The 21126-nt window shown below is 44.0% G+C and overlaps 1 protein-coding gene across 5 annotated transcripts in view; it reads right to left on the bottom strand.

The window, feature by feature from the left end:
- The window catches only part of POLD3 (DNA polymerase delta 3, accessory subunit), a 44739-nt gene extending 40319 nt beyond the window's left edge, over positions 1-4420 (bottom strand). Inside the window, exons 1-2 of one of the 5 annotated variants that reach the window (XM_086340794.1) lie at positions 4329-4420; positions 2397-2452 (exon numbers count right to left, since the gene is read on the bottom strand). Coding sequence is in view for 3 of the 5 variants with exons in the window: in XM_086340790.1 (XP_086196916.1) it covers positions 2397-2452; positions 3767-3928 (218 nt within the window). In the remaining 2 variants the exon portion in view is untranslated. Of the gene's footprint in view, positions 1-2396; positions 2453-3604; positions 3671-3766; positions 4118-4328 lie in introns of those variants that run through there. The other 4 variants (XM_086340790.1, XM_086340791.1, XM_086340793.1 and 1 more) reach the window with 4 other exon arrangements.
- Between the last annotated feature and the right edge of the window lie 16706 nt (positions 4421-21126).

The following is a 21126-nucleotide window of genomic DNA, read 5'->3' as shown; positions in this document are numbered from 1 at the left end:
GTCTAAATAGGTGAACCATATGATATTTGAAATACATCTAAAGAAAGCTTTTAAAAAATAACTATGAAAAAAAAATTAAGAGAGACAGAGAGAGGAGTAAAGCATTAGGAAAGAGCTGTTACACGAAGTAATGTGTGAAATTTGAGCTGAACTGTGCACAGTGAGGACAGCTGTGAGAACAGCATTCCAGGCAGAGAGAATGGTACAAATTTCCTTGGGTGAGAACGGGCTTGGCATATCTAAGGAACAGAAAGGTAAATATGGCTAGAATATAAGTGAGGTAGAAGGTGCTATGGGATAAAGTTGGTAGACAGGCAAGGGCTAGACGTGTGTATTAATTCCATAAAACTTATAGGAAATAAGGGTAGCTACAGTAAAATTCCACCTCATGCAAAGAGTTGACTCATTGGAAAAGACGCTGATGCTGGGAGGGAGTGGGGGCAGGAGGAGAAGGGGACAACAGAGGATGAGGTGGCTGGATGGCATCACTGACTCGATGGACACGAGTTTGGGTGACCTCCGAGAGTTTGTGATGGACAGGGAGGCCTGGCGTGCTGCGATTCATGGGGTCGCAAAGAGTCGGACACGACTGAGCGACTGAACTGAACTGACAGTAAAATTCCAGGCAACTTTATTTCATCTCCAGTCCTCAGTATGCACCTTTAATCTCAATAGGCTTATATATTAGTAGTAACAATTACCTCACTCCATATTTAAACACTCATAACCGTAACAAACAATTACTCTTACGGGTATCCAGTCCTAAAGTTACCTAACATGCTAGGTTTGGGTCTGGACTAGTCTTAGCAAGAGCAATCTCAAATAGTCAAAATCAGTATAAACCTAGCCCTGAGCCAAGAGTTTTAAGTCTTGAAGGCATAAACATCTCAGTCAAAACTAGGGGACTTCCTTGGTGGTCTAGCAATTAAGAATCCATCTACCACTGCAGGGGACACAGGTTTGATCTCTGGTTTGGGAAGACTGCACATGCTATGGAGCAATTTAGCCTGCATGTCACAGCTACTGAAGCCCTCATGCTCTAGAGCCCTGGCTCCACAACGAGAGAAGCCACAGCAGTGAGAAGCCTGTGCACTGCAACCAGAGAGTAGCTCCCACTCGAGAAAGCCCACGCGCCAGCAATGAGGACCCAACGCAGCCAAAAATAACTAAATAAAACTCCTAGAAGCTCTGTAAATACTTAACTGTTGTGCTGAGGAGCTGAAGAGGGACGTGGACCTCAAATACCTGCTGGGACTGGAGTGGGGGAGTGGGGCACGGGTCTAGAAATCAAGTTTCTACCTGTACCTTAGGTAAAGTAGACCCTCCTCCCCGCTTAAAACTCTCAGCTAGTTTGACCTCAGTTTCACAGGCAGGAGAGCTGGCCCAGGAGCCCCCTGAAGCGGGTGTTCCACCATGGCCTAAGTGCAAGCACCTGAGGGCGGTGGGCACATGTATGCACATGAGACAGGACACGAGGCTGGGGCTTGCCATTACACATAAAGACTGAATTCCTAGTTGTAGCTTTTACTATGAATGGGAGATTTTTCTCCTTGCTTCTGTCATTAAGAATAAAAAAAACTGTGATCTATCATAAAATAAACTCCTAAATCTGTCAAACAACAAGCCATTCTAGAGATCAAAGATTTTTCTAAGACTCACAGAATGTTCCTATGATTCAAGGAATAGGGAAAAATCAGACCACCATCAGGAATAAAGCAAATGAAATGAGTATTTAACTCAATATATGGGCTCTCAGTCTATTCACCAATTCCTACCCACTGGACATTTGCAGGTGAAGAAACTTTGAAGTTAATCCAAAAGCCTGCCTTTTCCATTTTGGTTCCAAGTTGGACTACAAGTTTCAGCAAGGAAGGTGATAGGGCAAAATTTAAGAAGACTGATACTCTCTGTGCCATCCTAAACCCTCCCTTTTTAGTTTCTCTTAAGTGTTCTCCCCTGTCTTATACTGTTATATAGCCTGTGTCAAACACCTGTTGACCTCATTATGGAAGTATTTCAATAACACCCAGAAACAGGCCTAAGAAGCACATGTGAAAATGCAAAGATGTTTTACATAACAGACATAGAAATCTGAGATCTAAACAGAACTGGCTAGCCCATTTAATAAATTTTTTGAAATAACAAAGTGATTAACCAGAAGGCAAGGCTACAAATAAATACAATAAACATATCACCACACATTTGTATGCAAGTCCACTCATCTCTTAACTAATAAACAAAAACCGTAAAAGGCAATAGAAACACTATGCTTTCCCATTTCCCTGGGTGGGGGAAGACGGGGTGGGGAGTTCTAATCAAGAGACTCTCTGTAAAGCTAACAACAAACAAAACAAAAAGTTCCAATCTGATTAAAGTTAGTAATCAATTGTACTTACTGTTTGGCCTGATTAACATGAACTCCTAGTGTATAGCTCAGCCATTTGTATGTCACCTGTAAGAAGGAATTTTTAAAAAATTTTTATTAGATGACTGCAGAGTGTAGGTCAGCCCAAAGGGCTCCTAAGGATTCTAAGGCGATTACGCCTTATAAATTACATTAAATGCCACCCTAGTTTTGCCAAGAACCATCCATCTGGGCAGGCAGGACTCAGACATTTATTTTACAAAGAAGTCTGTATCACAGAATAATGCAAGAATCTAAAAAGGTTGAATATACACAGAAAAAGCTCTCAATTTCCTTACACTCCCTGTTTCACCCTGGTCCTTCTTTCCACATTTCTCTCTTTTTATGGGGCCACCACCAAAAACTATCCTCAAACTCACTCAGAAACTTGTTACTTTGGAGTGTACAACTCAGAAACTTCCGAAGAAAGTTGCAGCCACATAAATATTAAAGGGCACAGGTGGTGCAGGGGTCAGGGAATGAATGAGTGAAGTGGATGAATACTCTATCAGAGGTTAGACTGGGAATTACTGGCATCAAGCTTTGCTCTTCCTTCCATCCTTCCTTGAACTGTCATTTGCCACTTCCTTGTAACCTGTCACCCTCCCCTCAAAGTCTTCCGATTCTAAACGCTGAGTTTCCAGTAATTAGAAGACTTAGCACAGGTTGGGCAAAGGCAGTGTGATGTAGAGGAAAGCACGAGCAGAACAGACATAGACTGGAAAACTGATTACCCCTTGTGTGTGTGTGTGTTAGTCTCTCAGTCGTGTCCTACTCTTTGTGACCCCATGGACTACAGCCCAGCAGGCTCCGCTGTCCATGGAATTCTCCAGGCAAAAATACTGGAGTGGGTTGCCATTCCCTTCTCCCAGATCTTCCCAACCCAAGGATCAAACCTAGGTCTTCTGCAGGCGGGTTATCCCTTACTAACCACAAGTTATTTGGCCCCTCTGCTTCAACTACCTTTTCTAAGGCTACTTCCGCCGACCTCTATGGGTCACTGTAAAAAGTAAAAGCAATAATGTATATCCAAAGCTCACAGTAGGCACTCAATCATTACGATGTGCGAAACGCTCTCACATCCATCGTCTCACTTGATCTTTACTTCAACCCTGTGAGGCAGGTCAAGCCTGAACCACTAACAAACTTCGAGGAAAACGAAACCAACTGATGGTAAGATTAAACAACTTGTTACTTAACCCGGTCAAAACACAATTTCCTCAACTGTAAACTTGAGACTTCAAACGCCAACCACCTTGCCAGAAACGTGTAGAGACGCCTTAGAAACAACATCAATTAATGCTCCTCCCTCCCCGCCCGACCTCCATGGCCCTTGGTCTGCGCAGAGCCGAGCACGCCCACCCGAGGAACCTGGATCTGCCGGTGGGGCAGGAGTCCTCGCCCTGCGTGGGGCACCAGGAGTGGGGACCGTCTCCACTGGACCAGCCCCATGCGGGAACACGCAGAGGGATCAAGGCCCCCGCCGCCCTCGCTGGGCCCAAAACCCCAGTCGCATGCCCGCATTCCCCAGTCCTAGCTCCTCACGATCTTGTTCTGGTCCGTCACGAACTCGTCTATATTTTCCAGATAGAACTGGTCCGCCATGGTGCCGCGGCGTTGTGCTCCGCCGCAGCTGAGCTCCCCTAGCCGCCACAACCGCAGCTCCCGCCGGCGGGAAACGTCTTTTTTCCCCTCCCAGGTCCCGGGTCGTTTCCCACGGCAACGAAGGCGACGCGCTACGGCGGCCGCTCGAGGGTCAAACTAGTCTCGGAGACGGCGTAGGCTGAAGTAGGTGGAGCTAACAGGAGCTGACGGAAGTGAGGAATGAGGAGCGTAGGCGTGGTCTAGAACGGCTGTCTATAGAACCCTAGTGTCGAATCCAGGCTCTGCCAGTTCGTGGCTGATGCACCGCAAGGAACCTCACCTCTATAGGAGTCGCGGTCTTTCCACCCGTAAACTGATAAAATAATCCTTGCCCTGTCACACATTTAGTCAATGAATATTAATTAGGTACCTAGCCTATTTCCAGCCACTTCCTAGGCACTAGGACACAGCAGTGAACAATAAAGACAAATAAATATTTTAGTCAAGTCCTGCCAGCTGGGATAAAGTACTGCATGTTATAATCTCTCAGAATTGAGAAATTAGGGAAAGTTTTCTAGAATGAATGAGAGAGGGGGTGTTTGCTGAGAAGAGAATAGTTTTCATTATAGTTGAAATGTTGGGAGAAAAGGACACGAGGAGAGATGAGAGGAAGGAAGAAGCCAAACTATGCAGTGCCCACAAAGTTTGCGTGAAGGTGCGCGTGAACTCTATTCTCAAGAATTGGGGGATTTCAAATAAAATTTTTCCTAACATCAGCTTAAAAAAAATCCTTCCGTATAAGCTGTGTATTTCAGTACAGCAGCACAGTGAATAATGGAGCTGGCACTAGAGTGGGACCCTGGATTTGAATCCTGGTTTTGATATTTGTTGTGTGAACTTAGGTAAATTGCTTAACCACTGCAAGCCTGTTCCCCATCTGTAAGATGGATATAGTAATAGTTGTTGCTGTTAAGTCGCTTCAGTCGTGTCCGACTCTGTGCGACCCCATAGACGGCAGCCCACCAGGCTCCTCCTTCCCTGGGATTCTCCAGGCAAGAACGCTGGAGTGGGTTGCCATTTCCTTCTCCAATGCATGGAAGTGAAAAGTGAAAGGGAAGTCGCTCAGTCGTGTCTGACTCTAGCTACCCCATGGACTGCAGCCTACCAGGCTCCTCCGTCCATGGGATTTTCCAGGCAAAAGTACTGGAGTGGGGTGCCATTGCCTTCTCTGATAGTAATAGCAACCCACTTCAAATGTTTGTTGCAACATGCATTCATTCAGGATATAGTTAGCAAAAGCCTAGTAGGGGCCTGGCATTGTTCTGCAGATACAGCTGTGATCAATAACACAGGGAGCCTGTCCAAATGTGGCTTACATTTTCTTGGAGATTTTTGAGTGAGGGATGATAGCAGCTTAAAATAGTATCATTTGTACTAGACATTGAGAACCCAGTAACTTGGTTTCCTTTTGTTTTTGAGTCAGGAAAACCCGCTAATGAGTTAGATGAGTGGAGAATGAGAAAGATGGTAATAAAGACGGTAATAAAAATTGCCTAGACTTGGAACCTAAATCTATATGTTAATAGTGATGTCTTTGACTATGGGATATGAAGACTTGAGAGAAAGTGCAGATGATAAAATTAAAGAATTTTATTTGGCCAGAGCTATAAACCAGATAATATATACATAACCCTTGTGCCACGCCTGCACACAATGAAATCTACAGTTAGTATCTGTACTTGGGATGGGCGGGCTTCCCTGGTGGCTCAGATAGTAAAGAATCCACCTTCAATGTGGGAGACCTGGGTTCAATCCCTGGGTCAGGAAGATCCCCTGGAGAATGGAATGGCTACCCACTCTAGTACTCTTGCCCGGAGAATTCTGTGGACAGAGGAGCCTGCTGGGCAGTCCATGGGGTCACAAAGAGTCAGACACAACTGAGCGACTAACACACACACTTAGACTGGTGACATTGGCTTTGCTGGTGGCTCAGACTGTAAAGAATCTGCCTGCAGTGAGAGAGACCCAGGTTCAATCCCTGCGTTGGGAAGATCCCCTGGAGAAGGAAATGACAACCCACTCCAGTATTCTTATCTGGGAAATTCCATGGACAGAGGAGCCTGGAGGGCTATAGTCCATGGGGTTGCAAAGAACTGGACACAACTGAGTGACTAACACACTCTCTGGTGACTTTGGGCAGAGGAGTGAAAGAGGCACAAAAGCCAGATTTCAGTGATTCAAGAAGTGAGGAAGAAAGAGAAAAGGAACTGAAGATAGAGCTTAGAGACAACTCTGGCTACTTAACTCCGTGAAACAGAGAGGAGAGTGGGGTGAGGCTCATGACTTTCACAACAAATCTGCCTAAGCAACAGGGGTGGGAGGTGGTGGTGGGTGTTTGTCTGGGAAGGAAGTAGGATAGGCCTTCCGGAGTCTTTTCTATGTAGAAGATCCTCAGTCAGGATTGCCTCAGAAACCGCAGGCCTGAATCTGCAGGAGGAGAGCATGTGACACATCCTCAATTCCCATTGAATGGAAATTTTTTCCAAAGGCCTTTTCCCCCTGGATTCCCAGCATCCAGCATGGCCATTGCTGGCAGACCGTAGGCCCTTAACAAATATTTGTTGACTGATAACTAAATGGCAGAATGAGTAGATGGATGGATGAATGGAATTGAATTAAACATTATTCTGCTCTATAATCCCTTTTGTTGATTTTCAGAACATTGTTTGTGGAAGGTTTTGTCTTTCCATCCACCTCTGAAATGGTTACATAGTCTGTTATCAGGGGGAGCATTATTGATAAGTTAACTGGGGAGATTCAGCTGCCTTCAAAGTCCCAGTGATCAGAAATAGGGGACAAGGGGTGCCCTTTTGTGGACAAAAGTCAGGATCAAGCCCAGATCCTAAACAGCCTTGAGACTTGCAAAGAACACTGCTGCTGGAGACCCCAAAGGGAGGCGCCATGCATTCCTACATGTACAATCTTTATAGACAGGATTTTATCTAGTAAACATTCCATATACTTTGAATTGACTAATTTGAAGCATCTTACCTTTCAGTATTTCTTCTGAGACTCCATAGAGTACGAGACAAAATCAGATGGTAGACTCTCCCCAAACTGATTCTCCTCATCTCCCTGTTCCCTATCCCATGAGGAAATGCCTCCATCATCCTTCTGATCTCCCTGGACCTTCTCTATTTCAGACCTTCCTTATCATCAGTCTTCTGTTTTTAAGTCGTTTTTCATCATATAAAGGAAATGCATGCTCATCCACATCTTCTCTAGCCTGGTCTCTGTTCCAATCTTCCCCCAACCCCAATCTGGGTCCCTCTTTAACACCAGTTTCAGGATGACATTTCTAAAACACAGAACTGATGAAAAAAAAACACAATCCAATTTTAGAACACTTCCATTGCCCACCAGAAGTGCTCTTGTGCCCTCATTCCCTGCTTACACAAACAGTCCCTATTCTCACCCCCAATATCAGGCAATAAAGGGTCTGCTTTCTATCTCTATAATTTTGTCTCTTCTAGAAATTTCTTATAAATGGAACCATAAATATGTAGTTTTCTGGGTAGAGTTTTTATTACGGACTGAGGTGTGTCCCCCCCATAAATTCATATGTTGAAGTCCTAGCCTTCAGTAGCTCACATTATAACTGTCAACAGGGTCTTTAAAGAGATAATTAAATTAAAATGAGGTCATTAGGGTGGGTCCTAATCCCTGGTGTCCGTATTAGAAGAGGAAACTAAGATAGGCAATCCACTGCAGATAGAAGACCACATGAAGACCCAAGAAGATGACCATCTATAAGCCAAGAAGAGAGCCCTCAGAGGTCAGCCCTGAGAACACCGTGATCTTGGACTTCTAGCCTCCAGAACTGTGAACAAATAAATTTCTATTGTTTAAGCCTCCCAATCTGGAACTTTTTTATGGCAGCCCTAGCAAACTAATATAGCTGCTTTCATGTAGCACAATGTGTTTGAGCTTCTTTTAAAACAGTATAAATATTAGTAGTTCTTTACTTTTTGTGCTCAGTAGTATCCAATGGATGTACCATATTTTGTTTATGTATTCACCAGTTGATGGACATTTGAATTACTTCCAGTTGTGGTGCTAAAACTCCTGCTAAAAAATTTGCATACAGGTCTTCACATGAACGTATATTTTCATTTCTCTTGGGTAGATCTAAGAGCTTTCAAGATCAAGTTTAAGTTTATTACTTCTTCAACCTCACCTCTCATTCTTCATTGCTTCTTACCTTTACTTCAGCACCAGAGATTGCTCATAAGTCCTTGCATATACTATTCTATTTCTCACTTATAAGTCTTCACATCCATGATACCCTCTCTGGGCTTTTGTTTCCTCATGGTAAAATGGAGATAATAATCAGACATATTGAGTTTGAGATATTAGTGGAATAAAATCTAATTAACAGTACCTCTCATCTAGACAGTGCTTTACACAAGTTTTCAAAGCTTATTTACATCCTTTATCTCCTTTGATCAACTCTGTCCAATAGTCAGGGGTTACAGGTTAGCAGCTATGACTGTGAAAGATAGTGAAAGTCGCTCAGTTGTGTCCAACTCTGCGAGCCCATGGACTATACAGTCCATGGAATTCTCCAGGCTAGAATACTGGAATGGGTAGCCTTTCCCTTCTCCAGGAGATCTTCCCAACCCAGGGATCGAACCCAGGTCTCCCTCATTGCAGGCAGATTCTTTACCAGCTGAGCCACAAGGAAAGCCCAAGAATACTGGAATGGGTAGCCTATCCCTTCCCCAACAGATCTTCCTGACCCAGAAATCGAACTGGGGTCTCCTGCATTGCAGACGGATTCTTTACCAACTGAGCTATCAGGGAAGCCACAGAAGACTGTAAAAAAGGCCAGAAATTACTCCCTTCCCTCTATCTATACCTTTCAAAAACATCCTCCCACCCTGACTCTGGTTTGGTTTTGTGATTCACTTTGACTAGAAACATGCTTGAGTACAGGGGCTTCCCTTCTCTTTTTGCATGCGGAGTCCAGAGATCACCATGTGGATGAGCTTAGGTTAGGCTGCTAGAGGACAAGAGGCCACGGTGGAGGAGAATGAAGGTACCCCAAATATGTGAGTGAGGCGACTACCCAATTCGCCAGTGGACTATAGATCCAAGGAGGAGCCTAGCATAGATCCGTTGAGCTAACCAACACCAGGTGACCTATAGCATCTGAGCTAAATAAAGTGATCATAGATTTAAGACACGATGTTTCAGGTTGAGTCATTTTATATCAATGCTAATTGATACAGATATTCAGTACAAGAAAGCTTTGAAGCTAAGCAGTCTGGGTTTGAATTCTAGTTCTGCCATCTACTAGCAGTGTGGCCATGGGCAAGCTACTCCATCTTTCCAAGCTTCAGTGTCCTCATCTGAATAAAGAGGGTAATGGTAGTGCCCATCCCCTGGGGTTGCAAAGATTCAATAAGATGATGGATGTCAGGCATTCCCTCATGTGCTACTGGCTCAGAATAACTCCCTGAGAGGGACCTATTGTTCAGATGAGTAACTAAAGATTAGAAAACTAAACTCCCAGATGTTTAGTGACTTTCTCCAAGATCACACGGCCAGAAAATGACTGAACCGGGGGCTGACACTAGGACTTCGTGACCTCCACCAAGTCTGGGATTCATGATAGACAGTGATTGGTGGTTGGGAGGATCGTTCATTGTCCACCTGATGACAGATTTCATACTGGCCTCAGTGTGAAAGCCAAAATAGGCCAAAGTTAATGAATGACCAAACTGAAGTTTTATGAAGATTAATTTGGTAACACAAAGTACAAGTCACTGGCAGGCATCGATGGTCCCATATCTTCATTCTCGGAATTCCGTGTCTATCCAGGTCTGTTTTTTGTTTGCACTGTTTCTCAAATCCACTCTTTTCTTTCCATTTTCTTACCTTAACCTGTGCCCCTTTCTGAAGCTTAACTTCCTATGGTGTGTCCTGTTCCAATCCTTTCTCTTCTGCCTGAAACTTCTACACTTTGGGCTCTGTGCTAGTACGTCACTGATGCTCACGACAGGACAGATTCTGCATGTGGGTTTTACCCAGCAGCTGGCTAGATGGCTTCCAGATATGAAATGAAAGACCTCAAGACATCTCATTCAGAAAACAAAGGGCCTACAAGGATCCGACCATTTCTGCAGGCAGTATCCAAAGCCTAACGAAGACTGGCAGGTACGTACCATCACTGAGCAGCAGATGGCAGTGTCAGCTCTTCCTTTGTCATCTCCCATCAGGAGCCGCTGGTGCTCCTTTTCACAGGAAGAATAACAGGAAGATAGGAGAAGGCAATGGCACCCCACTCCAGTACTCTTGCCTGGAAAATCCCATGGACGGAGGAGTCTGGTGGGCTGCAATCCATGGGGTCGCTAAGAGTCGGACACGACTGAGCGACTTCCCTTTCACTTTCACTTTCATGCATTGGAGAAGGAAATGGCAACCCACTCCAGTGTTCTTGCCTGGAGAATCCCAGGGACGGGGGAGCCTGGTGGGCTGCCGTCTATGGGGTCACACAGAGTCAGACACGACTGAAGTGACTTAGCATAGCATAGCATAGGACCTTAACAATCAATTAGAAAACACTCTGTGGTCAAACTTTAACTGATTTAATTGCCTGAATTGAAAGAAAAAGGGATTTCATATAAAAATAGGGTTTCAGGCTTTATTTATTAACTCAAACATCCAGCTGCCATCTTTTGTCCAGCCTGTGCTCTCCTGTTCAGTTCAGTTTAGTCCCTCAGTCTTGTCCGACTCTTTGTGACTCCATGGACTGCAGCACACCAGGCTTCCCTGTGCATCATCAACTCCTGGAGCCTGCTCAAACTCTTGTCCATCGAGTCGGTGATACTATCCAACCATCTCATCCTCTGTCATCCCCTTCCCTCCTGCCTTTTATCTTTCCCAGCATCAGGGTCTTTTCCAGTGAGTCAGTTCTTCACATTAGGTGGTCAAAGTATTGGAGCTTCAGTTCTTCCAGTGAATATTCAGGACTGATTTCCTTTAAGAGTGACTGGTTTGATCTCCTTGCAGTCCAAGGGACTCTCGAGTCTTTTCCAACACCACAGTTCAAAAGCATCAATTCTTTGATGCTCAGCCTTCTTTATGGTCCAACTCTCACATCCATACATGACTACTGGAAAAACCATAGCTTTGACTAGATGGACCTTTGTTGTCAAAGTAATTTCTTTGCTTTTTAATATGCTGTCTAGGTTGGTCATAGCTTTTCTTCCAAGGAGCAATCACCTTTTAATTTCATGGCTGCAGTCACCATCTGCAGTGATTTTGGAGCCCCCCAAAATAAAGTCTGTCACCGTTTCCACTGTTTCCCCATCTATTTGCCATGAAGTGATGGGACTGGATGCCATGATCTTCGTTTTTTGAATGTTAAGTTTTAAGCCTTCTTTTTCACTCTCCTCTTTCACCTTCATCAAGAGGCCCTTTAGTTCTTCTTTGTTTTCTGCCATAAGGGTGGTACCATCTGCATATCTGAGGTTATTGATATTTCTCATGACATTGTACAGGAGGCAGTGATCAAGACGATCCCTAAGAAAAATAAACACAAAAAGGCAAAATGGTTGTCTGAAGAGGCTTTACAAATAGCTGAGAAAAGAAGAGAAGTGAAAGACAAAGGAGAAAAAGAAAGATATACCCATCTGAATGCAGAGTTCCAAAGAATAGCAAGGAGAAATACAAAAGGCTTCTTCAGTGATGAGTGCAAAGAAATAGAGGAAAACATTAGAATGCGAAAGACTAAAGTTTTCTTCAAGAAAATCAGAGATACCAAGGGAATATTTCATGCAAGTTCAGTTCAGTCGCTCAGTCCTGTCCGACTCTTTGCGACCCCCTGAACTGCAGCACGCCAGGCCTCCCTGTCCATCACCAACTCCCAGAGTCCACCCAAACCCATGTCTACTGAGTCGGTGATGCCATCTAACCATCTCATCCTCTGTCGTCCCCTTCTCCTCCTGCCCTCAATCTTTCCCAGCATCAGGGTCTTTTCCAAGGAGTCAGCTCTTCACGTTAGGTGGCCAAAGTATTGGAGTTTCAGCTTCAGCATCAGTCCTTCCAATGAATATTCAAGATTGATTTCCTTTAGGATGGACTGGTTGAATCTCCTTGCAGTCCAAAGGACTCTCAAGAGTCTTCTCCAACACCACACTTCAAAAGCATCAATTCTTCGGCTTAGCTTTTTTTACAGTCCAACTCTGACATCCATACATGACTACTGGAAAAACCACAGCAAAAATGGGCACAAAAAAGGACAGAAATGGTATGGACCTAACAGAAGCAGAAGGTATTAAGAAGAGGTGGCAAGAATACACAGAAGAACTGTACAAAAAAGATCTTCATGACCCAGATAAACACGATAGTGTGATCAGTCACCTAGAGCCAGACATCCTGCAATGTGAAGTCAAGTGGGCCTTGGGAAGCATCACTATGAACAAAGCTATTGGAGGCAATGGAATTCCAGTTGAGCTATTTTAAATCCTAAAAGATGATGTTGTGAAAGTGCTGCACTCAATATGCCAGCAAATTTGGAAAACTCAGCAGTGGCCACAGGACTGGAAAAAGTTAGTTTTCATTCCAATCCCCAAAAAAGGCAATGCTAAAGAATGTTCAAACTACCACACAATTGCACTCATTTCATATGCTAGCAAAGTAATGCTCAAAGTTCTCCAAGCGAGGCTTCAATAGTATGTGAACCGAGAATTTCTGGATGTTCAAGCTGGATTTAGAAAAGGCAGAGGAAACAGAGATCAAATTGCCAACATCTGTTGGATCATAGGAAAGGCAAATATCTATAGCAGCATTATTCATAATGGCAAAAATATGGAAAAGACCTTTAAAAAAACAAAAATCAACAGAGTAAACTTGAAGATCTAATTGGCTTTATTCTATTGTTCTCCTGCCAATGCAGGAGAGGGGTTTGATACCTCAACTGGTATCAAATTGGGAAGATCTCTGGAGGAGGGCATGGCAACCCACTTCAATATTCTTGCCTGGAGAGTCCCATGGACAGAGAAGCCTGGTGAGCCACAATTCATGGGGTCAGAGTCAGACACAACTGAGCGATTGAGCATGCATGCAATGATTCATGAATCCAGCAGCAAATTGCGTATTTACTAGATAGGATGTACTCAAAGGAGTTGTACAAAATGGAAGGTCTTTTTAGGTAGAGAAAAAAAAAAAATGAGACAGGACAAGGAAGTTATTTGCAAAAGAAAAGAAAGAATTGTTTCAGGCTAGGTCACCTTCCCTAGGTGAGCTGCACAGGGGGAGTCTTATCACACTTATTACCTCACTAGTGTTGATGGGAAATTCCAGACTGACAGATTTACAGTTCCACTCCTGGGAGTGCCTGAAACTGCATTCAGGTTAGGTATTAACACTTGGTGAGGTTTAGCAGAAGTGACTCCATTTTGGGTTTATTTATTTTTAACAGACCCAAATGTCCATTAACAAATAAATGGATAACAAAAGCTGGTATGCAATAGAATAATATTCAGCTGTAAAGTGGAATCAAGTACTGATACATGCTACAGCACAGATGAACCTTGAAAACATTATCCTAAATGAAGTAAGCCAGTTACAAATGACCACATACCATATGATTTGTATGAAAGTCCAGAGTAGGGTAATCTGGAGACAGAAAGTTGATTAGGAACTGCTGTGCCCTGGGAAGGGACAAGGGGCAGGGGAATGATAGTTAAATGGTATAGGGTTTTTCTTTTTGAGAAGATAGAAATATTCTAAAGTTGACTGTGACAACGATCGCACATACCTATGCGTATACTAGGGCTTCCCACTTGGCTCAGTGGTAAAGAATCCGCCTGCAGTGCAGGAGTTGCAGGAGACAATGCTGGATCCCTGGATCAGGAAGAGCCCCTGGAAAAGGGAATGGCAGTCCACCCCAGTATTCTTACCTGGAAAATTCCATGGACAGAGGAGCCTAGTGGCTACAGTCCCTGTGATCACATGGAGTCTGACACAACTGAAGTGACCAAGTACGCACACATGCATATACTAAAATGTGAACTGTAAATGAGTGAATTATATTTCAATAAAGCAGGTAAATTGGAAAAGACTCTGATGCTGGCAAAGATTGAAGGCAGAAGGAGAGGAGGGCAACAGAGGATGAAATTGCTGGGTGGCATCACCGATGCAATGGACATGAACGTGGGCAAACTCTGGGAGATGATGAGGGACAGGGAGGTCTGGCATGCTGTAGTCCATGGGGTGGTGAAGAGTCAGACACAACTGGGCGAGTGAACAACAACAACAAAGCTGTTAACACACTGGCAGAAACAAAGGGAGCCAAGGCAGGTACAGCATCAGCCCAGATCGTGCTACAGATGCAATTCAATAAGAACACCTCTGCCACCCATACCCTTGCTCTGAATATTGGACCCAGAGGCCACTATTGACTGTTGATCTTGCTGCCCCGATCTTGCTGCCCCAAAACCTAGATGTTACAACTACTGGCCCGCCACTACTGAAATGAATTCTCCATTGTCCCTGCTTACTTGGAATAAAAATGTCTTATTCTAAGTTCTGGGAGAATGTACCTGATTGATTGAGTCTGGATCATATGTGCATACCCTAGCTGTAAGAAGGGACTGGGAAAGCAAATATCTGGCCTTCATCACTTCTATAATAGGAGATAAGGTCTGCCCCGTCCAAGATTCATATGGTAGACAATTCTCCAAATACAAGAAAGGGGTTTCAAAGTTGGGCAAACAGGCAAACCAACCAAACAACAAATGAAAATGAACATCCTGGCCTCTGTACATATGTATGCTTGCTAAGTCACTTAAGTTGTGTCAGACTCTTTGCAACCCTATGGATCGTAGCTGTCCAGGTACCTCTGTCCATGGGATTCTCCAGGCAAAAATACTGGAATGGGTTGCCATGCCCTTCTCCAGGGGATCTTCCCAACCCAGGGACTGAACCTGTGTCTCTTACATCTCCTGCATCGGCAAGAGGTTTCTTTGCTACTAATGCCACCTGGGAGATAGATGTGAAAGTGAAAGTCACTCAGTCGTGTCCAACTCTTTGTGACGCCATGGACTATGCAGACCATGGAATTCTCCAGGCCAAAATACTGGAGTGGGTAACTGTTCCCTTGAAGCCGCCCCAGTTAAAATGCAAATATTCCAGGGGACTTCCCTGGCAGTTCAGCAGCTGAGAGTCCTTGCTTCCACTGCAGGGCACTTGGGTTCGATCTTTGGCAGGGGAACTAAGATTCCACATGCTGCAGGGTGCAGCCAAATAAACAATTCTAATATTCCAGAATGCTCATTGCAGTCGTGTATGCCTGCAATCACTGTGAGAATTTATTAAGAACCTAAAAACTCTTTGTTAGCTCCATGCTAAGCCTCATGGAATCAGAAACAAAACACTGACCTGGACCTCAAGGTGATCACTGTGAGCAGGAGAAAAGATGGAGTGTTATAGGTCACAGGCTAAAAGTACAAGGAGTGAGACAGGGGTGCACAGGAGAGACTGGTCAGCTCTCCTTGGGGAGAAGGTTAGAGAGCCTTCACAGAGATGACCTCAAGGAAAATCTTAAGAGGTGGGTTGATGCCTTGCTAGGTGGAAGGGAGGATATGGGGCCTTGTGCACTTAAGCACAGGAGGGAACCAGGAACAATGCTGGTCTGGAAGTCTGGGGTGACTCAGGGCACAGCAAGAGCAAGTGGAGAAGTCACTGGGACCAGATCAGACCAAACAGTTTGGTATTCCCTCTTTTCAACAGAGATCTGCTGAAGGATATTTTATTTTCAAAACTTTGTCTTGATGCTGTATAGAAGGTGAACAGGAGGAGAGAATGGGCAAAGAGGTCAGATGCCACTGCCATGATCTCAACGTTAGATGGCAGAAGACGATCTAGCCCAGGGTGGTAGCAGTGGCTACGAGAGGGACAGAAATGGATGTGAGATATGTGTTAGTCACTCAGTTGTGTCCGACTCTTTGTGACCCCATGGACTGTAACCTTCAAGATTCCACTCTGTCCATGGGATTCTCCAGGCAAAAATACAGGAGTGGGTAGCCATTCCCTTCTCCAAGGGATCTTTCCAACCCAGGGATTGAACACAGGTTTCCAACATTGCAGAGAGATTCTTTACCATCTGAGCCACCAGAGAAGCCCTAGATATGAGATAATGGGTAAGGAAAACTTTAGTTTACCTTATCTTTGCAGAACTGCCTAAGGGGGACTTCCCCAGTGGTCCAGAAGCTAAGACTTTGTGCTCCCAATGCAGAGGGCCTGAGTGGTCAGACAACTAGATCCCACATGCCAAAACTAAAAGATCCTGAGTGCTGCGCTGAGTCTCATTCTCAAAAGAAAAATGAGCTGCTTAATAGAGAGAAGGACCCTGATGACCTTCAGGATAAACCCTTGCACCCATCTGTCCCATCTACACACTCACTCACTCCTGCCCCAACACTTTTTGAATCAGTGTTGGAGATACAGAAATGATTTGCAATTTAGAGGAGCTCTATCTGGAGAGGAGACAGGACTCGAAAGAGACAGTTGTGAAGAGTGGGATGGTTGCTAGGAAACTGCTGGATGGAAGACACTATGGGAGCACTGTGACTGGGGATTTCAAGGAGGACTTTATAGAGAAGAGTTGAGACCTCTTTTAAAAGATCAAGAGGAGTTGGCCAAAAAGAAAATGCTGGGAAGGAGGCAATGGAGGCAGAGAGAAGAGCTTGTTTTGCAACCATGAAAAGGTGCCTTGCAGTCCTCCAACTAGAGGAGTGTAATAGACCAAAGGCAGATGGTACCCAGATGGTACTCTTTAGAGTCCAGCATCCAGGTTTGTGCTGAGACATCACCTCCCATGAGTTGTTCTCAGTGGAGGACAGGGCACAGCAGGGAGACTAAGGCAGGTGTATTCTTAAGAAGCAAGGGATTCCTCTGACTTCTGACAGCCATCTTTGGCTTCAGGATAACACAAGCTTTCTTAGACCAAATGGCCATCTAGGACACTTGAGGGTTCACCCAACCCTTATCTCCCTTCTGCTCACTCAGGGTCAGACTTGAATGGAGGATTCATGATTCAGCCATACTCTCCCTTCCCATTTTTGTAAAATCTTGTAGGCTTAGTGCTTGCTTGGCTTTGCTTCTTGGAGAACCCAGACTAACACATTTGTGTAAAAGTATACATTCTTGAAAGACTTTGGACTTCATTCTGGACTAATTCACAAGACTAGGGACACTTTTAGTAAAGTATAATGAGACAAAATAAAATTTGAAGCTTGGAGGTGTATGGTTTAGGAGTGCAGAGAGAATGAAGAAGGTATAGCGAGCAAACAGTTGTACAGTTGACCCTTGAACAATGCAACAGTTAGGGGTGCCAACTCTGCACAGTCAGAAATCCAAGTATAACTTTATGGTTGGCCCTCCATATTCATAATTCCTTCTTATCCATGGTTCCTTCCCATCCAGTTTCACATCAACAGATTCAACCAAACACAGATGGTGCTGTACCTGTAGTATTTACTATTGAAAAACATCTGTGTATAATTGGGCACACAAAGTTCAAACCTATGTCAACTATGAGGACCTTTTCATGTTTGGAGAGTTTCTCATCTTATGACACAGACAGAACTGGCTTCTTAACTCACTTTCCCAGCATTCCCTACAACTAAGACACAGCACATGACGAATATCCTGCCAATTAGATAATATCTGCCTTAGGCTTTGAATTGGAAGCTAGTGAGGTAAAGAAGCAGGAGTGTGCAGAATCAGTGTTAGCCATGGCTGGCAGCATAGCAGAGTGGCAGAGTCCAGGATCTTGGATTGGTCATCTTGATGGTACTTGAGCGGTCCCAGTCCTCAGAGCAGGGACTGTCAATGTGTTCACTGGACCAGTTCTATATGGTAAATTTGGGAGTCGATCCTGGGAGAAAGTTCCAAGCCTGGTTCTTCACCTTTCATAACAAAATTGTGTTGTTCAGCCGCTCAGGCATGGCTGATCTTTGCAACCCCATGGACTGCAGTATGTCAGGTGTCCCTGTCCTTCACTATCTCCTGTTGTCTGTTCAAACTCATGTCCTTTGAGTTGGTAATGCATCTAACCATTTCATCCTCTGTCGCCTCCTTCGCTTCCTGCCCTCAATCTTTCCCATCATCAGGGTCTTTTCCAATGAGTCAGCTCTTTGCATCAGGTGGCCGAAGTATTGGAGCTTCAGCTTCAGCATCAATCAGTTCTTCCAATGGATATTCATGATTGATTTCCTTTAGGATTGACTGGTTTGATCTCCTTGAGAGACTCTCAAGAGTTTTCTCCAACACCACAATACAAAAGCATCAATTCTTTGGCACTCAGCCTTTTCTATTGTCCAGCTCTTGTATCTGTACATGACTGCAGGAAAAACCATAGCTTTGACTATATGGACCTTTGTCAGCAAAGTGATGTCTCTGCTTTTTAATATGCTGTCTATGTTGGTAATAGACAAGGAGCAAGCAACTTTTAATTTCATGGCTACAGTCACCATCTGCAGTGATTTTGGAGTCCAAGAAGATAAAATCTATAAGTTTCCATTTTTTCCCATGAAGTAATTTTTCCCATCTATTAGCCATGAAGTGACAGGAATGGATGCCATGAGCTTTGTTTTTTGAATGTTGAATTTTAAGCCAGCTTTTTCACTCTCCTTTTTCACCTTCATCAAGAGGCTCTTTAGTTCCTCTTCACTTTCTGCCATAAGGATGGTGTCATCTGCATATCTGAGGTTATTGATATTTCTCCCAGCCATCTTATCTCCAGTTTGTGCTTTATCCAGCCTGGCATTTCACATGATGTACTCTGCATAGAAGTTAAATAAGCAGGGTGACAATATACAGCCTTGATATACTCCTTTTCCAATTTTAGACCAGTCCATCGTTTCATGTCCGGTTCTAACTGTTGCTTCTTGACCTACACAACAAAATCTATGGCCTTAAACAGTGGAAATCTACTCCTCATGGTTCTGAAAGTTGAGAAGTCTAAAATCAGGTTGCCAGCTGATTTGGTTCCTGGTGAGAGTCCTCTTTCTGGTTTGCAGAGTGTCACCTTCTTGAAGAATCCTCACATGGCAGACAGAGAGAGAGAGAGAGAGTTCTGGTCTCTCCTGATAGGGGCACCAACCCTTTATAATGACCTCTACCTGATGCTCTCATCTAAACTCAATTACTTCCCAAAGGCCCCCCTCCAAATAATATCACTACTGGGTCTAGGATTTTAACATATGAATGGCAGGGGTGGGTGGACAATCAGTCTACAGCAACCTATTCACTTGAGTGACCTTGAACAAGTCATTCATCTTTCTGAGCTCCAGCTATCTTATCTGTAAAATGGGGATATTGAGTTTTACCTCCTTCATTGTTGTTATTATCTGGTCCCTCAATCATGTCTGACTCTTTGCAACCCCACCAGGCTCCTCTGTCCATGGGATTATCCTGGCAGGAATACTAGAGTGGGTTGCCACTTCCTCCTCCAGAGGATCTTCCTAATCCAGGGATCAAACCCACATCTCTTGCATCTCCTGCATTGCAGGTGGATTCTTTACCACTAAGCCCCCTTCAAAGCCCCCTTACCACCTTCATAGAACTACTATGAAGATTAAATGAAATAATAGGTACAAAAATACATTGTAAACAAAAAGTGAGCTCTACAAATGTTTGTAATTTACTCTAATAGGGCCAAGCACACAGTGTGTTAGACAGAGGTGCTTTTCAAATGTTTCAAGTAAGAAGAAAGGATAATAATTATTTTTAGAGCAATTACTGTGTGCCAGCCACCATAATAAATGCTTTACTAAAATTATCTTTCTAATAGCCTAAGGTGATCAACTTCCCAGTTTGCCTGGGACTCCCCTGAAACTCACACATCCTGGGAATCCCCTGAGATCTGAACATAGGTTTGAGTATCGTTTCCATTTTGTAGATAAGAAAAATAAGGCTTAGCAAGATTATGCAACATGCCCAGAATCACATTTAATAAGTGACAGAGTCAAAATTTGAACCCATGGAACTTCCCTGGTGGTCCAGTGGTTAAGAATCTGAGCTTCCAATGCAAGGGGTTACAAGTTCAATCTCAGTTTGGGGCACTAAGATCCCACATGCTGAGGGGCACTGTCAAAAAGTAAGAAAAAAAAAAAGGAAAGAAAGTAAGGAAAGAAAAAAATTGTAATCAGAGCTATCAAAGAGTAAAAATGAAAAGAGAAGTCTTCAGAATGAAAGATAGAGGGTATCAAAACATGCTGTTTTAACCATATGACTCTAGTCCAGTTTGGTCTCAGTGACTGATGCTGGGAAACTCTTTAGAGAAGGTCATAAGCTGGGCCCAGCCCCAAGTCATCTGCTCCTCCAGGGCAGTTCCTGGCAGATCACAGTACTTTGTTTTTTACTTCTTAGAAAGTCTCCTGTTGTATAGGGTAATTAAACCCTCATGCTTCATCCTGTTTGTATTTTGCGTTTGTCTTTTGTTTTACTTATGAATGAAAGAGCTAGTCAACCTTCCTAATCCAAATTGCTTATCCTCTTAAAGCAGGTGTTTTGGGTCTTACTATAAATATGTATAGGCTTCCCAAGTGGCTCAATGGTAAACAATCTGCTTTCCAATACAGGAGACACAGGAGATACATGTTTGAGCCCCAGGGTGGGAAGGTCCTCTGGAGGAGGGCATGGCAACTCACTCCAGCATTCTTGCCTGAAAAACTCCATGGACAGAGGAGCCTGGCAAGCTACAGTTCATGGAGTCACAAAGAGTCAGACATGACTAAGCAACTGAGCATGCGTACATAAATAGGTATACAGAGGTGGAGGGATTCTGTGCCCAGCCAGTGTCAGAAGCAGACCATTTCTTAGATGATAATGGGTAAGTGTTGCTCAGGGTACAGAGAAAGGGTGGTCAGGAGAGAAACAAGGTCTGGTTAACCTCAAGATCAAGATTCCTTCCTGTTCAGATACATCTGAAGTGGCCTCATCTCGTTGTTGTATAGATGTCCAGTTGTGTCCAACTCTTTGCCACCCCATGGACGACAACATGCCAGGCCTCCCTGTCCTTCATCATCTCTCGAACTTTGCCCAAGTTCATCTCCCTTGCATCA

Source organism: Bos grunniens, chromosome 15, assembly GCF_055505025.1.
Source record: "Bos grunniens cultivar Pamir isolate PY7600 chromosome 15, Bosgru_T2T1.0, whole genome shotgun sequence".
NCBI lineage: Eukaryota > Metazoa > Chordata > Mammalia > Artiodactyla > Bovidae > Bos > Bos grunniens.
Note: the sequence above shows the minus strand (reverse complement) of the source record. Positions and strands in the feature narration are given on the sequence as shown.